Source organism: Callithrix jacchus, chromosome 2 (genome assembly GCF_049354715.1).
Source record: "Callithrix jacchus isolate 240 chromosome 2, calJac240_pri, whole genome shotgun sequence".
In the NCBI taxonomy this organism is placed as follows: Eukaryota; Metazoa; Chordata; class Mammalia; order Primates; family Cebidae; genus Callithrix; species Callithrix jacchus.
Genome location: NC_133503.1, coordinates 132,573,527 through 132,593,643, shown reverse-complemented (window position 1 = coordinate 132,593,643; position 20,117 = coordinate 132,573,527). Strand labels below are relative to the sequence as shown.

At 36.2% G+C, this 20,117-nt stretch overlaps 1 protein-coding gene across 2 annotated transcripts in view; it reads left to right on the top strand.

Annotated features, from left to right (window-relative positions):
- The window catches only part of SCAMP1 (secretory carrier membrane protein 1), a 115,457-nt gene that overhangs the window by 62,307 nt on the left and 33,033 nt on the right, over positions 1-20,117 (top strand). For both annotated transcript variants that reach the window (XM_002744837.6, XM_002744836.6), the window contains one exon: positions 2,878-3,037. In XM_002744837.6, the coding sequence (XP_002744883.1) occupies positions 2,878-3,037 (160 nt within the window). The remainder of the gene's footprint in view (positions 1-2,877; positions 3,038-20,117) is intronic.

Sequence of the window (20,117 nt, the reverse complement as noted above, 5' to 3'; positions counted from 1 at the left end):
CAAGAAATTTAGTAAATAGAGATTAAAAGGGAGGGATGGTTAATTTTAACTAAATGATTATTAACTATCAATACTGATTATTTCAGAATAGATCTGTTTTGTCTTAGAAATATATCACTTTCTGAGTCTCTCAGAAATAACATAGTTGATTGTAGTTTTCTCTAGCCCTGTTCAGTAGGCATGTCTGTCAACTGCATTCAGAAGGCCCATGATTCCAGTTAGGGTTCTGTTTTGAAGAAGCATTACCTGGAACAAAGTAATTATTACTATTACCAGCTTAGTAATGTGCCTACATTTTATAGAATATAGCCTGTTTTAATAAATTATTTTTAGGATATATTAACCTGTTGTTGATTTAGGGGTTGACTAATGCTTTCACACACAGCCTCAATGAGAGCTAATATTTACTGAGGATTTACTTTTTGTATCAGGCACAGTGCTAACCACTTTATATTATATCTTATCCACACTGTGAAGGAAATACTATATTATTTGGTTTTATAGATAGGAAAACTAAAACTTAGAGAATTTGAGTAACTTAATCAACATTACATAAGTAAGGAAGGAGGTGTGTATAGATTGACTGTAGAGTCCAGAGTCTAGATTTCCAACTTCTACCATCTATAAAGAAGAAAGAACCCAAATGAAGAGATAATTTACATTTTAGGCTGAATGTGAAGAAGATATTCTTTCAAAAGTACTTTATCTGAAGCAAATAATTTAATCTATAAATGAAATGAAGCAGGTAGAAATATTATGAAATGAATCTCAGCCTCTTTGAATATAATCTTGAAGTAAAAAGGAAAAAATAAAAATAAGCTAGCTGCATTAAAGACCATTTAGTGAAGATATTACCCTGCTGTAAAATTATTTATATTAGGTGTCTATATTGTAATTCAGAACTTATTAAGAAGCATATTATGATAATGGTTGCAAATTTAGATTATCTAATGCCAGATTTGAATGCTTAGTGAAGAAAACTGAAATTTTATATGAAGCAGAGTTGTTCAACTTTTAAATCACGTAAACAACATGGCCCAAAGATTTCTTTATGTTCTGCCTACTCTTGGAGTCTCCAGCATTGATGCATCACTCACTTAAATTGGATTGAAATTAGCAGTATGGAATCATATTTTACACTTACCTTACCTTTTTATATGTTTTTTGAACTCTGCATAAGTGGACAGACTGTTCAGTAATTAGTCTTGGACATCTTAGTCTTCATTGGGATATAAGTAAATGATTTATTGATCATGTTTCATAGTAAACATTTAGGAAAAAGTTTGTTACACAAAATTAGATTGATATTTTCATCTATACTTGGAAGAATTTTCATGAACTTTAAAGCATAAGTATACATATATTTTATCTTTCTTTCAGTGGATTAATAAATAACCTAATTTGAAAATTGAAATTGAAGGTAGAGTGTTGTTAAGCCCCAAAACCTTTTAAGTCAGCCGGATGCTATGTAATGCTGCAGAGCAATAATTTTCTGTTTCACAATCTATTCAATTCTGTTTTTAAGATCTTAATACAACTACCTTTATTTTAAGGCCAAGGGTTTTCAGTAAATGTATTATCAGCAAGCATTCCTGAGAGTTAAAAATCCTAATGGGACTAGAGTAATGAGTGTCTCTTTTGTGACAGAATTGAATGAAATTTTAAAGTTGAAAGAGCTCTGTATTTCTGTGGCTGAAAAATTGAAGCTTACAGAGGTTAACTGTCAGGCTTAATATTAGATGATTACAATCTAAGTAAAGTAACTTCATCTGGAGCTCTTTTTTTTTTTTTTTTTTTTTTTTTAAACTCTAGAGTTTGTTTACTTATCTAGTGGTTAGGTAAGAGCAAATTTAGGCATCCTAAAATGTGTGTTTATATTCCTGTTTCATTAATTATTAATTTGATTTGTAAAGAGATCTTAAAGTTTGCAGTTTAAAAAACTAGAACCGATTTGTTCTTCCCACTTGTTAATTTTAATTTAAGTAGTTTGTTGGCATATTTTTATTTATTTGATGATTTACATTTAACATTCTTTTAGCTTATGTAAGAATTTACTTACTATAATAAATTTAGCCTATGAATAAATTTTTTAAAAATCCTTTGAAACATTTATTAATTACATTGGGTCAAAGTAGTTCTTTAGCATCATGGTATAGTTAGATATTACTCAGATTGTTTGTTTTTGGTCTATCAGGGAAAGCAATTATTAACAGCATATGATAAGTTTGTCAATATCTATTTGTGTTAACCAAAAGAAAAGCCTGCCACAGTAGCTAAAATGCATCATGTTGTGTTGGGGAATGAGGAATCTAATCTAAATCTAATCCTCTACCAAAACACATTTTTTCCTCCCAGGATTTTATAAATGGACAACTCTATGAAGATGAATGAATAATCCTTATACATTGACTGTATAGTCACTGGAAATTGCTACTGTGTTAGTTTTTTTAGTCCAGGTTTTAGTCTGCAGTCCCATTCTGTAAAAATATAGTTTTCCTCCTAAGTCCTGCGTCTTTTTTTCCTGGCAGGCATTGCTTTGCTTCTTGGGCTTCAGATCAAGATGCATCACATGTTTCCTTTTTGGGAAGAAGTGCTTAAGGTAGTGCTTCTCTGGTTTAGCTGTGTAATTGCCCATGAGGAGGAGAGGGCCAACAGAATTTTTGCCAAACACTACGTGTATTAAGACTCGCTTTCCTGTGTATACCCTTGTCAAATCGAATATGTAAGATACAGCAATGTTTTGAAAAATATAAATGGAAACATGGGGTAGAATATGTTTGCTTTTAGAAAGTATCTTTTTATTTATAATTTTTTGTTGGATGAATTCATAATTTGAATGTAAACATTTCTTTTTCTATCTTGTTTTCTGATCCACAGTCCATGCAGTAACACTGTTTCTAAATATCTTCGGATGCTTGGCTTGGTTTTGTGTTGATTCTACAAGAGCGGTTGATTTTGGATTGAGTATCCTGTGGTTCTTACTTTTTACTCCTTGTTCATTTGTCTGTTGGTACAGACCACTTTATGGAGCTTTCAGGTAAAATGTGTGTACTTTACACTCTTTAAAACTTGTGAAGTAAATAATTCGTAGTACATGTTACAGAGAAAATTGACGCATTTTCATTAAAACATTCTTGTATTGTTGTATAACATACCTTCAGGAAAGTTCAATATAGCATGCCTGTGTATTCATTGAATTTTGTAAGTCATAAAATTCCATTTTTTCTCCCATTTGACAAAAAGGCCAAACATGAAAATTAATGACGGAAAAATAAAAACAAGTCTTAGAAGTTAATGTTTGTAAAATGTTCTCTTCCGTATGTTATACTTTAAGGAAAACTTTGCTCTTTGCCCCCACCTTCAAAATCCCAATTGGTGCTTACAGTAATAATTTTTAAATGAACCTAGGTAAGGTAAATATACATGCAGTATTTAAAATGAGCCATTTTCACCTAGCAACTTGGTAATTATTTTCTTTATAAGTTCATTTTAGTTTTTCTTTTTGAGGCAGCAACATTTTAACAACTATGCTACTGGGTTAAGTATAATGCTTTACATAGTATATTTTAGGTTAGGGTTAGCGTTTCCTAAGTGAATGTTCTATGGGATATTAATAGGTGCTGGGGGAAAAAAAAGAGTTCATAAGCTTAGTAACTTTGAGAACAGCTGGATAATAAAGTTAAGCAAGTTTCTTCATTTCAGGATTTCTTACACTCATAAGTACCTCGTGTGATTTGTACTTTATGACTTGACCATGAAACCATTTTTTTTCTGTAGAGTACCTTGTTGAACTATTGCTTTAAGAAATATTGGGAAATACTGATTGAAATCATAGTCCTGTATGGGTTCATATATGTAATAGTTTTTTAACTTGTTTTTATTTGTATAAAGTCACTTGTAAATATCCACCCATTTCAACTCTCATGAATAAGGGTAACATTACTAGGATATATACATGTGTTGTGAAAAGTATATGTTAGGGAAATTAGAGGGCCACATTTAAGTGTTCAATATGTTTTTCCATTGCAACCTGAAATCTCTTTAGTTAACCAGAATGAGAGAGAGAGAGAGAGAGAGAGAGAGAGAGAGAGAGACACCCACCCACCCACCCACGCCTGGAGAGTGGAGAGGAGTGAAAGGGACGTGTTTACTTCTTGCATGATCTGAGTTATCACTGTTCTTTTCTTCATTATCTAACTGTGGCTCACAAGGCTTTTACTGTTTTTTATTTTTGACATCTAACCTCTGCCTCTCCATTACATTCCCAATATGTTATCTATCTGTGATGATGCTGGCTGGTAGGAGTGGGTATATCTTTATGAAACTTTTTAAAAAAGTGATCTGAGACTAGGGATTTTAGATTTTAAACCATCTGTGACTTACGTAGCCGAAATAAATGAATAAAAGCCAGCTGTCTGCCTTTTATTACCTGAAGTCACTTGGCATCTTTTTTTTTTTTGGCAGTTGAAATAAAAATGCTCTGTGGAACATTTTTACTTCTAGCATTATCCCTAGGCTGAGTTCTTAGTTGCATCTCAGTCTTTTAGAGTATATACAAATATATTAATAATCTAGTTTTCACTGTGCAAAGAGTAGAACTGAGAGGAATCCTTTTGTTGCTGCTGCTGTTGTTGTTGTTGTTGAGATGGAGTTTTACTCCTGTTGCCCAGGCTGGAGTGCAGTGGTTTGATCTTGGCTCACTGCAACCTCTGCCTCCTGGGTTCAAGCTATTCTCCTGCCTAAGCCTCTTGAGTAACTGGGATCACAGGCATGTGCCATCATGCCTGGCTAATTTTGTATTTTTAGTAGAGACAGGGTTTAACCATGTTGGTCAGGCTGGTCTTGAACTCCTGGCCTCAGGTGATTTGCCCACCTCAGCTTACCAAAGTGCTGGGATTATAGGCGTGAGCCACCACACCCAGCCCCAAGATGAATACTTTTTATGGGGAAAGTGGAATTAAAATATTTATAATCATTAATATGCCTTCCTGTTGTTTATCTTTGGCATTTCCTTATATTAATATATATACAGGACTTTGTTATCCATAAGGTAGTCTCATTTTAAAAATCTGAAGGAAGATTATATAGCCAAGTTTCAAATGTATGTGTTTTTTAAAGTTAAGTTTATTAGGTGTCAGAATTAAACATGAAGTTGTCATTTTGTTATTTATGTAGTTTATAAAGATTGTAACTTGGGGCTGGGTAGGTGGTTCATGCCTGTAATCCCAGCACTTTGGGAAGCAGAGGCAGTTGGATCACATGAGGTCAGGCATTCGAGACCAGCCTGGCTAACATGGCAAAACCCCATCTCTACTAAAAATATAAAACAATAGCTGTAATCCCAGCTTGAGGCAGGAGAACCTGGGAGGTGGAGGTTACAGTGAGCCAAGCTGGCACCACTGCACTCCAGTGTGGGCGACAGTGAGACTGTCTCAAAAAAACACAAAAATAACAAAAAAACTTGGTCCTGAATTTTGTGCTTCAGCAAATCACAAGGCATTATGCAAATACTTCAAAATATTAGGTAATTAATAACAAGACAGCATTATTGTTGAATGTTGTTGAGTAACTATTAGAAACAGACTGAGAAAGAGTATTTGCTTAATGCTTAATGATCCTGACTTCCCCACTTAAAAAGCTGTGTGGTTCTGGGCACGTGCAGTAAAACTCAGAGCCTCAGTTTGTTAGGTATAAATGAGGAATATTTGTAGAGTTGAAAGTAGGATTAGAGATAATGTATGCATTATAGATGGTGAATAAATGGTAGCTGTAATTAATTTTTAACTGTTTTTGGACCCTCTTAAATTTTATCATTTACATTTTATGATCTATAAGTGAACTGTGATTTGTTATACATTATATTTTGCAGAGCCATTATTTGTAGCTTTGAAGATAATTTTCAAGATAATACTTTCTCCCTCTTTTTGATTATGATATATCTAATGCATACCAAAGAATACCTGAAACACAAGTTAGAAGACATAATAATGAGTCATCTGTGAACTGTGAGCCCACTGCCCAATTTAAGAAATGGAGCATTATTAATATCTCTGAAGTGTTGGTGTGTTTCCATTTCCCTGCTCCATAGGTAACCATTAGGTTGAATTTAGATAATTTTTGCTCATTCTCTAGCTGTAATTTTAGTTTTATCATATATGTTTGCACCCCAAAACCTTTTTTTTAGCTTGTAGAGAATACTTTTAAAAGTATTTTAATTTTTACAAAAGTGGCACATCTTTGTATACAGGTTATTTTAAATACATTTTTAAGTAACCATACAAATATTTTTTTGGTAAAATAATGACTCCTCTTTTAATCTTTTCTATCAATAGTTCTTGCCCCTGACTTATACTCATGGCATTTACCTTTGTATTTTAAATAATGATCACATACTGCCATTCCTTGATTTTGTTTAAATAGCCTTATTGGGATATATTGTACATACTATAAAATTCACTCTAATGGGAAAATTCAATGTTTTTTTTTTTTTTTATTTTACTTTAAGTTCTGGGATACATGTGTAACATGCAGGCCTGTTCCATAGGTGTACATATGCCATGGTGGTTTGCTGTACCTATCAATCTGTCATCTAGGTTTTAAGCCCCACATGTATTAGGTATTTGTCTTAATGCTCTCCTTCCCCTTGCCCCACAGTCCCCGACAGGCCTCGGTATGTGATGTTCCCCTCCCCGTGTCCATTTGTTCTCATTGTTCAACTCTCATTTCTGAGTGAGCACATGAGGTGTTTGGTTTTCTGTTCTTGCATTAATTTGCTGAGAATGATGGTTTCCAGCTTCATCCATGTCCCCTGCAAAGGACCTGAACTCATTCATTTTTCTGGCTGTATAGTACTACTCCATGGTGTATATGTGCCACATTTTCTTTATCCAGTCTATCATTCATGGGTATTTGGTTGGTACCAAGTCTTTGCCTTTGTAATTAGTGCTGCAACAAACCAATGTGTGCATGTGTCTTTATAGCAGAATGATTTATAATTCTTTGGGTATATATTCAGCAATGAGATTGCTGGGTCAAGTGGTATTTCTGGTTCTAGATCCTTGAGAAATCGCCACACTGTCTTCCACAATGGTTGAACTAATTCACACTCCCACCAATAGTGTAAAAGTTGTTTCCTGACTTTAACACCATTCTAACTAGTATGAGATGTTATCTCATTGTGTTTTTGATTTGCACTTTTCTAATGACTAGGGATGATGAGCTTTTTTTCATGTATTTGTTGGCTGCATAAATGTCTTCTTTTGAGAAGTGTCTGTTCATATTCTTCACCCAATTCAATTATTTTAAGTAAATTTATAGAGTTGTGCAATCATTCACCATCGGTTTTAGAATTTTTCCATCCCTCCCAAAATTTCCCTGGATCTATTTGCACACAATCCTTACTCCTTCCCCCTAGCTCCAGGAAACCACTGATCTATTGCCTGTGTCTAAAAATTTCTCTTTTCTGACCATTTCATGTAAATAGAATCATAGAACATGTAGTCTTTTGCTATTTTCTTTTACTTAAAATAATGTTTTTGAGGTTTATTTGGGATGCAAAATGTGTTAGTAATTCATTTATTTTTAATTGTTAAATAGTGTTCCATTGTATTGCTATATCACGTTTTATTTATGCATTCACCAGTTATTGGATCTTTGACTCTTTTCAGTTTTTGGCTTTTTGGATAATACCATTAATATGCATGTGTCTTAGTTCATTTATGTTGCTCTGAAGGAACATCTGAGGTTGGGTAATTTATAAAGAAAAGTGGTTTATTTGGCTCATGATTCTGCAGAGTGTACAAGAATTATGGTGCCAGCATTTGCTTCTAGTGAGGACCTCAGATTGCTTCTCCTCATGGTGGAAAGCACAGGGGAGCAGATGTGAGCAGAGATCACATGGTGAGAAAGAAGAAGCCAGTGGGGGAGAGTTGCCAGGCTCTTTTTGATAGCCAGCTCTTTTGGAAACAAATAGAGAACTTACTCCTTATCATGAGGATGGCACTAAGCCATTCATGAGGGAATCTACCCTTATAACACAGACACCTTCTGCTAGGTCCCGTCTCCAAAAGTAGGGATCAGATTTCAGTGTGAGGTTTAGAGGGGGTCAGACATCCAAACTATAACAGCATGAACAAATTGGTCTATGGACATACATTCATTTCTCTCGATTATATTTTTAAGAGTTGCCATAACAGTATTCCTAGGAGTAGCCTTTCTTGGCTGAATTTTTTTTAAACATGTCTAAATTTTTAAGAAATTGCCAAACTGTTGTCGAAAGTGGCTGTGCCATTTCTAATTCCCATCAGTAACGTCTGAGGGTTCTAGTTTCTTTACATCTTCACTAACACTTACCTTTTGTCTTTTGATTATTGCCATTTTAGTGGGTATGTAGTAGTATCTTGTTGTGACTTTAATTTGCATTTCCCTAGTTACTGATAAAGTTTGAGCACCGTTTTATTTGCTTATTAGACACGCATGTCTTTTTTGGTGAAATGTTTGTTCAAGTTTATTGTCTATTTTAAAAATTTGGTTGTTGACTTCTTACTATTAAGTTTGTTAAAAAATATATTTTGTTGTAAGAATTCTGTATTAGAGATACAAGTTTTTTGTTTGGTTTTTAACAATTTGCAGATATTTTATTCCAGTGTGTGGTTTCTTTGTAGGGCCTTAAGAAGCACAAAAACTTTCAATTTTAAGGGTCTAATTTATCAGTTTTTTTGGTCTTGTTAGTATCATGTCTAAGATCCTTTGGCATAACCCAAGGCCATAAAGATTTTTTCTTATATTTTCTTCTAGAAATTTGAGGTTTATCTCTTGTGTTTAGGTGTGTAATACATTTTGAGTTAATTTTTGTTTCGTGTGTACGAGGGTTGTCTTTATTGTGTGTAAGGGTCTAAATGCATCTTTTTGTTGTGGATATCCAAATATTACTACACAATTTGTTAAAAAGACTATATTTTATAAATTGTCTTTTTGTACTTTTGTTGAAAAATCACTTGTCCATAAATGGATAGGTCTATTTTTGGACTTTTCTTGTTGAATTGTTTGGACACTTTTCTTGCAAATCTGTTGACCAGTGATGTAAGGATTTATTTTTGGATTCAATTCTGATCTATTGATAGGTCCATCTTTATACTAATATGCCCTTCCTGACTAATGTTGCTTTATGGTGAGTCAGTCTTTCGACTTTCTTCTTTTTCATAGTTGTTTCGGCTATTCAGAGTCTTTTACATTTCATGTAAATTTTGGACTCAGCCTGTTTCTACAAAAAAAAAAATTCTGCTGTGGTTTTGATAGGGATTGAGTTAAAGTTGTAAGCTAGTCTGGGGAGAATTGATACCCTAACAGTATTGATTTTGTGAATATCAATTTCTCTCCATTTATTTAGATTTTTATAATTTCTGTCAGTCATGTTCTTCAGTTTTAATTGCACGAATCTTCTGTTGTTAAATTTGTTAATAAGTATTTTATGTTATTTTAGGTGGAATTATTTTTTAAATTTTCTCTTTGGATTGTTTGTTGCTAGTAGTTGGAAATAAAGTTGTCTTCTGTATATTGATCTTAGATCATTCTACCGTGCTAACCTCCTTCACTAATTTTAGTAGTTTGTGTGTGTGCATGTGCTGCTGCACATGCATGCTCATATTCCTTGGGATTCCATATATATTATAATAATGTCATCTGCAAATCAAAATCTTTGATTATTCCTTCCAAAATAGTTATCTTTAATCAATCTACCTTCCTTCTTTCTTCCGTTTGCTTTATTAAATTGGCTACAGCTTCTAGAATAGTGAGAATAAAAGTAGAAAGAATGACATCCATGCCTTGTTCCCAATTTTAAGGGAGAGCATTCACCATTAAGTATGATGTTGACTGTAGATGTAGATTTTTTTGTAAATGCCCTTTGTTTGTCTGAGGAACCTATCTTCTGTTTCCAGTTTGTTGAGAGTTGTTTTTTCTTTTCCTTTTTTAAATCATGAATGGTGTTGGATTTTTCCAGATGCTTTTCTGTTGCCATGATCTGTGGACATAATCTTATGATCTTTGTCCCCTTAAATTCTGTTAATATGGTGAGTTACATTGATTGACTTTTGTAAGCCAATCCTGCATTTCTGGCATACGCTCCACTTGGTCATGTGAGTCCCTTCTGGGAGTTGCAGTGAGGGTGCCGATTTTCATGATTTGCCCTACCTTGGTTGAAATACCTTGCTTGAGAGAGTTATGGGAAATGAGAGCACTTCTAGGCAAGAATGCCACAGATGGATGCTATTCTTACCAGAGTTCAGTAGTTTTCATTAGTAAATGTTTCTCAGTTGTGTTGTATGCCTTTGGTCAGAATACCGAAATGGTTGTTTTTGAGTTTGATTCATATTTATCATATTTTGAGAAGCAGATTTGTTGACTTCCTCATTCTGTCATGCTGGGAGTGAATTTCCATTTCTTGATTTTTAAGTTTTAGTTGTCTTCTACTAATTTGCTGCTATGGAGAATAAAGCTTCAGTTTTTCTAAAGCTTGTATTGCCCCTTTTCCCCACAGTCCTTCTATTATATGTAACAATGATTTTAGGATAGATTAGTATTTGGAGTTATTTATTACTATGTAAATAGTATTTACAGCTGCACTTAATAGTATATTGTGATTATATTTTATTTTTCATACAGCTATATTGCTACAGTAAATATTTGCCTTATTTTGTTCTGTTGCTTCTTTTTACACACATACGAACTCCTTCCTTCCCTCCTGTTCTATTTTTTCTGGCAAAATCATCCTTTCTGTTTATATAACCAGAAAAAGATTTTATTTTTTCCAAAGCAGTCTCAAACTCTTCATGAGGAAAGTTCCTATACCTGTCAGAAGAACCTAGTGCTTATCAGATTCTCTTAAATGTATATATAAATATATACTGCTTTAGAGTCTACTAGTCATATTCAATACTTTGTATTATTTAATCTTTACAATCTTTTGAGCAAGTCATTAGGAATTGAGGTTTTAACCCACCTCTTCAGACTAGAAGCTTAGGATGTTGTGTTCCCTTTTACTTTAATAATAAATTATGTTATCATTTAGTTTGCAGTGAATCCAGGTACATCAGTGATTTCCACACAATAAGTTAACTTACTTTAGAATATTTTCTAACAATGTTTATTTCTTCACTAACTCTTTAACCAATGTAGTTAGTATTTGTTACAAAGTTCTGTGCCTATTGAGTGTTGAGAATGTGGAGAAGATAAATAACTTGTTAACTTTGTATGTGTCTTATTTCATAATAGTTTTGTAAGTATGATCTAAGGACTCTTGGGGTCATCCTTTCAGAGAGCTTACATTCCTCCTTTTTCTAGCAGTATATCTGTATGAAGCAGATTTCTTCATTTTCAACCAAAACAACATATAACAGATTGAGTGCAGATACAGATATAAGAAACCATATAGATAAAACTATGCTAGGATTTTTAAAACTCTGAAACCAACACTCCTGCACACACTTGAAAGAATACATAAACTGTTATTGGGTAAAATGTTCTAAATGCTTTTGTACTTTTTTTTGAGCGTTTCGTAAAATGTTAAAATGCTTTTGCAGACCCATCTATATAGGTTGCCAACCAAAAAAACCTACTTTATATATAAAGTTGACAGTGTGTACATATTGACAGTCTCTCTTAATTAATTAATATGCTTATACCATTTATGTTTAATATAATTACTGATCTGCTTGGATTAAAATCCGTCATTTTATCATCTATTTTCTGTTTATTCCAACTATTCTTTGTTTCTTTTCCTTTCTTTTTGCCTTCTTTTGGATCAGTTGAGTATCTTTTAATGACCGTCTTCACCCCCGTTTCTTCATCATTTATCTCTTAAAGACATTTTTTAGTGATGCCTTAGTTTTTATAATATATGTCTCTAATCATACTCTTTATTCAAATAATATTATTCTGCTTCATATGTACTGTAAGGACCTTTCAGCAGGGTACTCTCAGTTCCCCCTTCCCAACCTTTATACAATTATAAAGTGTATTTTATTTTTATATATGCTAGAAACACAGTACACTGGCTTTTTAAAAAATTTAATTTTGGTAGGCACATAGCAGATGTGTATATTTGTGGGATATATGAGATATTTTGATGCAGGCATGCATTACATAAAAATTACATCATGGAAAAACAGGATATCCATCCCCTCAAGCATTTATCCTTTGTGTTACAGGCGTTTTAGTTATACTCTTTATTTTCAAATCTACAATTCTTTTGACGGTAGTCATCCTGTTGTTCTATCAAATACCCATATTTTTATTACATTCTTTGTAATAATTTTTGTACCCATTAACCATTGCTACCTCGCCAGTGCCCTGGCTTCCTCCCACTACCCTTCCCAACCGCTGGTCACCATCCTTCTCTCTGTCTCCATGTGTCACTCCTTTTGCTTTAGGCAGTCAGTTGCCTCTAGAAAAATTAAAAATAAGGAAAAATGAATTTTACATTGGCCTTAATACCATTTCAACACTTTTCATTTGTGTATGTGGCTGTGTATGTGGAGATCCTTGTTTCTGTATCATATCATAATCTTTTATAATCTTTTTGCAGAAAATTTTTCTTTAATATTTTTGGTAGCACAGGTCTGCTAATAATCAATTCTCTGAATTTTGTCTGAAAAAGCCTTTTTTTAAATTCATTTTTGAAATATATTATCAATAAGTATAATATGGGTTCACAGATGTTTTTATTGTTTTTACTTTCTTTCATACTTTAAACACATCATTTTCATATATTCTGGCTTGCAAAGTTTCTGGCTAGAAGTCTGCTATAATTCCTTACCCTTGTTCTTCTGTATGTAGTGTGTCTTGTTTTCTCTGGCTGCCTTCAAGATTTTTTCTTTATTTTTTGTTTTGGGCTATTTGAATATGATGTGTTAAAGTACATGTGTGTGAGATGTGTGTGATGTACGTGTATGTGTTTCTGTGTTTATCCTTAGTGTTGTCTAATGTTCTTGGATCTGCGGTTTGGAGTCTTCATTAATTTGGGAAAATTCTTATTCATTTTCTCTTTACATATTTCTTTTGTAACTTCTTTATCATCTCCTTCTGTAATTTCTATTACATATGTGTCATACTTTTTGATATTGCCTTACATCTCTTAGATGTTCTATTCTTTTTTGTTTTCTTTCTTTTATTTTTATGTTGAAATCTCTTTTGTCAATATCTCCCTTATCATCTACTCCATTATTATGACATTTGTATCCCTTTACTATTCTCTATTCTTATTTAATCCAGTTGAAAAGAGGAGAAAATTTGCCCTTCTGGGTAATAACAAAAAGAATAGTTTGTTTCAAAGAATCTGAATCACAGGCAGAAGGAGACTTGGCTGAAAAATGGAACAAATTGAAAGCTAATTGAAAAACAGCGATTCTTAAACTCTCATGTACATTAGGGAATAATTTAGAGGTCTTTTTTTCTAAAAAAAAATAAAAAAAATAAAAATGTCCAGACCCAATTCCAGACCTACTGAGAAAGAATATTCAATATTTTAGCCTTTTTTATGCTTACTTTTAAGTCAAAATATATTGTATTACGTATTTGCATAGTACTTCAAGACAATTTTCGGTGACCATCATTTGTTAGTTCACTAAGCACATGCTTGGCCTAGTGGACTTAAGGCAAGCAGAAGTTACTTGAAGACACTAGTAAGGTGACATCTTTGATGTTTTACTGCCAAATAAAACAAGGGTAGATGGAGAAGTAATGATTTTTACCTGTTACAAAACATAATCCCTTAACAGGGAGTATACACATCTTCATTTTTCAATCACTTATTCTCCTCAAAAGAATCACTATTTATCCTCAAAAGGCTCTTGGAGCCTCAGTATGAACCCAAGAAGGACCCATCTCTCTTTCACCCATTTGGAATGTTGCCTTTCAGGTCCCAGGGAGAAACTCAGTTTCAAAAGCCATAACCCATCCTGACCTTTGTGTCCTGGCACAGCATCCTAGGGTAACTGTGTGATGATGGAAATTGGTCATGACATCTCTTAGGAAAAATAATAAAATAATCCAGATATCAAGACTTCAAAATAGAAAATTAATGAATTTCAGATACGTGGAGTCCTTATCTAAAATCAGATCAGTTTTCTTTCTCTTTCTTTAAGGAAAGCAAAGTTACATGAGGTATTTGATATTAGAGGCTTTTAAGTTGAAAAATAGTGTGTATTTGCATAGTACTTTGTAATAATGTTTTGTTTCCATTCTTTTGCGTTTCAGTATGTATATTTCTATTTTCAAGTTCACAGAATCTCTCCCTCCCTCAGTTTTGCTGAGGATATTGGTGAGCTTCTCAAGTACCCTTCATCTCTGTTATAATGTTTTTCATTTCTACCATATCCATTTGGTAATTTCCTATATCTTATATATATGCTAAGATATAGGAAATCCTCATGCATGTTGGCCACCTTTTTTTTTTTTTTTGAGATGGGGTCTCACTCTGTCGCCAGGCTGCAGTGCAGTGGGGCTATCTCAGCTTACTTCAGCCTCTGCCTTCCAGGTTCAAGTGCTTCTCCTGCCTCAGCCTCCCAAGTAGCCGGGACTACAGGTGCTCACCACCATGCCCGGCTAATTTTGTAATTTTAGTAGAGATGGGGTTTTACCATTTCGGTCAGGCTGGTCTTGAGCTCCTGACCTCGTGATTTACCCACATCGGCCTCCTAAAGTTCTGGGATTACAGGCCTGAGCCACTGCTCCTGGCCTTGTTACTTTTTATGCCTCATAATTTCTTGTTAAAAACTAGACATCTTTTAAAGACAATAGAGACAGAGGTAAATAGGTTTTGTGCCTTAAGTGGGAAGTAACATGGGATATCAAAGCCCATCCTCCTCAGGGCATAGCTAAAGACTCACTGCACATAGCTTTCTGTTGTGCTAGGCTTTTAGTGTATGGGTGGTGCAGTGATGGTGGGGGGCAGGTGTCAGGCAATTCAGTCAGAAATTGATCTAGGTTTGGGTTTTTGCTTGCCATGACTGCTCTTAGTACCTCACAGACTTCAGATGCCTTTGGTGTTACCTTATGATTAGGTAACATAGTTACCTAACTATAGTTATGCTTTTCCAGAAGCTTTTTCTTGGTGTTTGCTCCATTAGCTTCAGGTTTCTTTTTTGTGCCTGCCCCTCAGAGAGGGCTTATCTTCACACAGTCTTCCCCCAGGAGTAGACTGCTGTTACTTGTTACTTTATATTTGCAGCATGGTGGGGATATTGGGGAGTGTAGGATATTCTTGTTCTGTCATGCTGTGTCTCTGGAGTGGAGAGATTGGCCCTTCTCAGTGATCCTGCCTCACCACCATCTCTAAAGTCTCTGTAATAGATACATTCCTGTCCCACCTTCAGGGTTAGAAGATTTTTTTTCCTGGGCCCTATCCCCAGCTGCAGCAGGTTTTTAGCTGTGCCCTGAGGAAGATGGGCTTTGCTGTCCCATTTTACCTCACACTTAAGGCTTTTGTTTGGAAGAGATAAAGGGGAATTTTGGTGGTTGCTGTTTGTCTCCCCCATACATGTACCCTAAATGAGGCCAGCCTCCTGTCTTCCCTCTGAGCACCTGGTGAGATCTATGGAGAAGAGCCTGTGAGTGGGTGATGATGCCTATGTAGCTTTGTTCCTGGGGGTTCTGTATTCTCTCTCTAACCAACCTTTAGTCTTAGAGCAATTCATCACAACCTTTAGCTAAATTCTTTCTAGCTTGTCTGTTCCAGGTAAACAAGTGCTAGTCTTTTATCTCTCTTTGAGTTATTTTGGGGTTGTTTGCCCTTCGATGGGCATGAGTACAGCTGTGATTTTGCAGATTAATATTTGTTGTTGTGAGAGTTAAGAACAGGTGTTTGCTATTGTAAACAGGGCTGCAGTGAACATACATGTGCATGTGTCTTTATAATAGAACAATTTATAATTCTTTGGGTATATACCCAGTAATGGGATTGCTGGGTCAAATGGAATTTCTATTTCTATGTCCTTGAGGAATCGCCACACTGTCTTCCACAATGGTTGAACTGGTTTACACTCCCACCAGCAGTGTAAAAGTGTTCCTATTTCTCCACATCCTCTCCAGCATCTGTCATCTCCAGATTTTTTAATGATCGCCATTCTAACTGGCATGAGATGGTATCTCAACGTGGTTTTGATTTGCATTTCTCTAATAACCAGTGATCATGAGCATTTTTCCATATGTTTGTTGGCCTCATGTATGTCTTCTTTTGTAAAGTGTCTGTTCGTATCCTTTGCCCACTTTCGAATGGGCTTGTTTGTTTTTTTCTTGTAAATGTGTTTTAGTTCTTTGCGAATTCTGGATATCATCCCTTCGTCAGATGGGTAAACTGCAAAATTTTTTCCCATCTGTTAGTTGCCGATTCACTCTAATGACTGTTTCTTTTGCCGTGCAGAAGCTGTGGAGTTTGATTAGGCCCCATTTGTCTATTTTGGCTTTTGTTGCCAATGCTTTTGGTGTTTTGGTAATGAAGTCCTTGCCTACTCCTGTGTCCTGAATGGTTTTGCCTAGATTTTCTTCTAGGGTTTTTAATGGTGTTAGGTCTGGGGTTAATATTGTTATGTGTGAATTTGATCCTGCCATTTTGATGCTAGCTGGATGTTTTGCCCGTTAGTTAATGCAGTTTCTTCATTGTGTCGATGCTCTTTACCATTTGGTATATTTTTGGAGTGACTGGTACTGGTTGTTCCTTTCTATGTTTAGTGCTTCTTTCAGAAGCTCTTGTAAAGAAGGCCTGGTGGTGATGAAATCTATGAGTAATTGCTTGTTCATAAAGGATTTTATTTCTCCTTAACTTATGAAGCTTATTTGACTGGATATGAAATTTTGGGTTGAAAGTTCTTTTCTTTAAGGATGTTGAATATTGGCCCCCACTCTCTTCTGGCTTGTAGGGTTTCTGCCGAGAGATCTGCTGTGAGTCTGATGGGCTTCCCTTTGTGGGTAACCCGACCTTTCTCTCTGGCTGCCCTTAGGATTTTCTCTTTCATTTCAACCCTGGTGAATCTGACAATTATGTGCTTTGGGGTTGCTCTTCTTGAGGAATATCTTTGTGGTGTTCTCCGTATTTCCTGGACTTGAATATTGGCCTGCCTTGCTAGGTTGAGGAACTTTTCCTGGATAATAGCCTGAAGAGTATTTTCCCGCTTGGATTCATTCTCTCTGTCACATTCAGGTAGAATTCTATCAAACGTAGATTAGGTCTTTTCACATAGTCCCATATTTCTTGGAGACTTTGTTCATTCCTTTTTACGCTTTTTTCTCTAATCTTGCCTTCTCATTTTATTTCATTGAGTTGATCTTCGACCTCTGATATCCTTTCTTCTGCTTGGACAGTTCAACGATTGAAACTTGTGCATGCTTTGCGAAGTTCTCGTGTTGTTTTTCAGCTCCATCAGTTCACTTATATTCCTCTCTAAGCTGTTTATTCTCATTAGCATTTTGTCAAACCTTTTTTCAAGGTTCTTCGTTTCTTTGCATTGGGTTAGAACATGTTCTTTTAGCTCAGAGAAATTTCTTATTACCCACCTTCTGAAGCCTGATTCTGTCAATTTCTCACACTCATTCTCCATCCAGCCTTGTTCCCTTGCTGGTGAGGAGTTGTGATCCCTTGTAGGAGGAGAGTCATTCTGGTTTTGGGTGTTTTCATCCTTTTTACGATGGTTTCTTCTCATCTTTGTGGATTTATCCACCTGTTGTCTTTGTAGTTGTTGACTTTCAGACTGGGTCTCTGAGTGGATGTCCAGTTTGTTGATGATGTATTTCTTTCTGTTTCTTAGTTTTCCTTCTAAAGTCAGGCCCCTCTGCTGTGGGACTGCTGGAGGTCCACTTCAGGCCCTGCTTGCCTGGGGATCACCTGCAGCAGCTGCAGAACAGTAAGGGTTGCTGCCAGCTTCTTCTTCTGCTATCTTTGTCCCAGAAGGATACTCGCCCAATGTCATTCTGAAATCTCCTTTATGAGGTGAGTCTTTGGATATACAGGGGTCAGATAGTTGCTTGAGGAGACAGTCTGTCCTTTGTAGGAGCTCACATGCTGAGCTGTGAGCTTCGTTGTTCCTTCAGAGCTGCTGGGCAGCTACGTTTAAATCTGCTGCAGCAGAACTCATAAACGCCCCTCCCCTTTTTTTTCCCAGGTGCTCTGTCACAGGAAGGTAAGCCTTTATTTATAAGTTTCTATTGTGCTGCTGCCATTTTTCAAGGCTGCCCTGCTCAGCGAGGGGGCAGCCTAGTCACAGTCTGCCAGCAGAGGTGATGCTGAGCTGCTGTGCCCTCTGCCCAGCTGCCGTGTGAACTTCCCTGCAGTCCTTTTTATAGGGGTATAGTTAGAACTACCTCAACAATGGTGGCCTGCCTGTGTAACAGCGGACTCTGTCTGTAATGGTGTACTGCCTCGGCAATGGCAGACCGCCTTGGTAGTGGTGGACTGTCTCAGTAATGGTGGACAACCCTGCCTCACAGAGCTGGACTGTCCCGGATTCATCTGTGCTTGCTGTGAAACTCTCAATCCAGAGTGTTTCAGATTGCTGGTCTTTGTGGGGGTGGGACCAGCCATGCCTGATCACCTGGCTCCTTGCCTCAGACCCTTTTTTTTTTCAGTTGAACAGGCGACTCTGTCTCCCAGGCATTCCAGTCACTAGTTGAAACAGCACCCGGATTTGTGTGAGTTCTTGTGTGGAGACCCGCCGTGCCAACTGAAACAGCCATGCTGGGGGCTTGTGGTGCTTTTCTGCCCGGGAATCTCCTGGCCTGGCTCCCTGTTTCAATCCCCTTTTGAATCAGTTGAATGGGTGACTCTGTCTCCCAGGCATTCCAGTTGCCTCTTGAAAAAGAACCCAGATTTGTGTGAGATTTTGTGTGGAGACCTGCCAGCCGGCTGAAACAGTTGCACTGGAGACTCGTGGCGCTTTTTCACCTGGGAATCTCCTGGCTTAGCTCCCTATTTTAGTCCCCTTTTAATAAATTGAATGGCAACTCTGTCTCCCAGGTGCTCCAGTTGCCAGCTGAAAGGGCGCCTGGACCCGTGTGAATGTTTTTGTGTGGAGACCTGCCGTGCCGGCTGAAATAGCTGCGCTGGAGTCCCGTGGTGCTCCTCCGCCCAGGAATCTCCTGGTGTGTTGGCAATAAAAATCCATCTGGAAATGCAGCGACCACTCACTCTCCATTCTCTCGCTGGGAGCTGCAATCTAGAGCTGCTCCTACTCAGCCATCTTGGACTCCCTTCTCCAATTTTTGTATTTTTAATAGAGATGGGTTTCCTCATGTTGGCCAGGCTGGTCTTGAATGCCTCACCTCAGGTGGTCTGTTCACCCTGGCCTCTGAAAGTGCTGGGATTACAGGTGTGAGTCACTGCCCCAGGCCCGGTTTTCTGTCTTATAAGAGCATAGCCTGTGTAATAGTTTGAAAACAGTCCATTTGTGACCTAGGATCTAATCAATGTTAGCTTTTGTTTTTTTTAAATTAGCTTTGTTGTTCAAAGGTGATTTGAAAATCCGTAGCTACTGGCTCATTTTGTCTATTTATGCTTTCTTTGTTGAATAGCAATTCAAGTGTGAGATTTTAGTTATTATAGTCTTCTCTTATATAAGAAACACTGCATTGAGCATTTGGGGTTAATTTTCTTTAGCTAGTGGTGTTCTATTTCTTGATAATTAAATTTCTTGGAGAAGATGGAATTGAAATAATACCTTAGAGGTAGTTTTATCACATGATTAAGTATTTTAGCTTTATAGATGCACAGGTAAATCTCTATACGTTTGGATTATTTAACCTCTCTCAATCTGTTTGATCATCAGTAAAATAGAGTCAATCTTAGTGTGCCTCATGGGAGTGTTTTAAGGATCGAAGCGACAGTACATGTGTTTGGCATGGTCCTTGGGAAATAATGTTCAACAAATGTTAGCTATTATTAAGTCAGTTAAGTATAGAGGATTTGGAGTTTGCACCAACGTTGTGGTCTAGGTTTGATATTGTTCAGCTTTAAAATTTCATTTAATGTGAGCTTTTTCATTGTCCCCTCTGCTTTTGACAGAACATAGGTGGGAAGAAGAGAGTGCAGAGTCTCTTTCGTTCCATTCCTGTGGTTTTTTAGCCAGACTTGT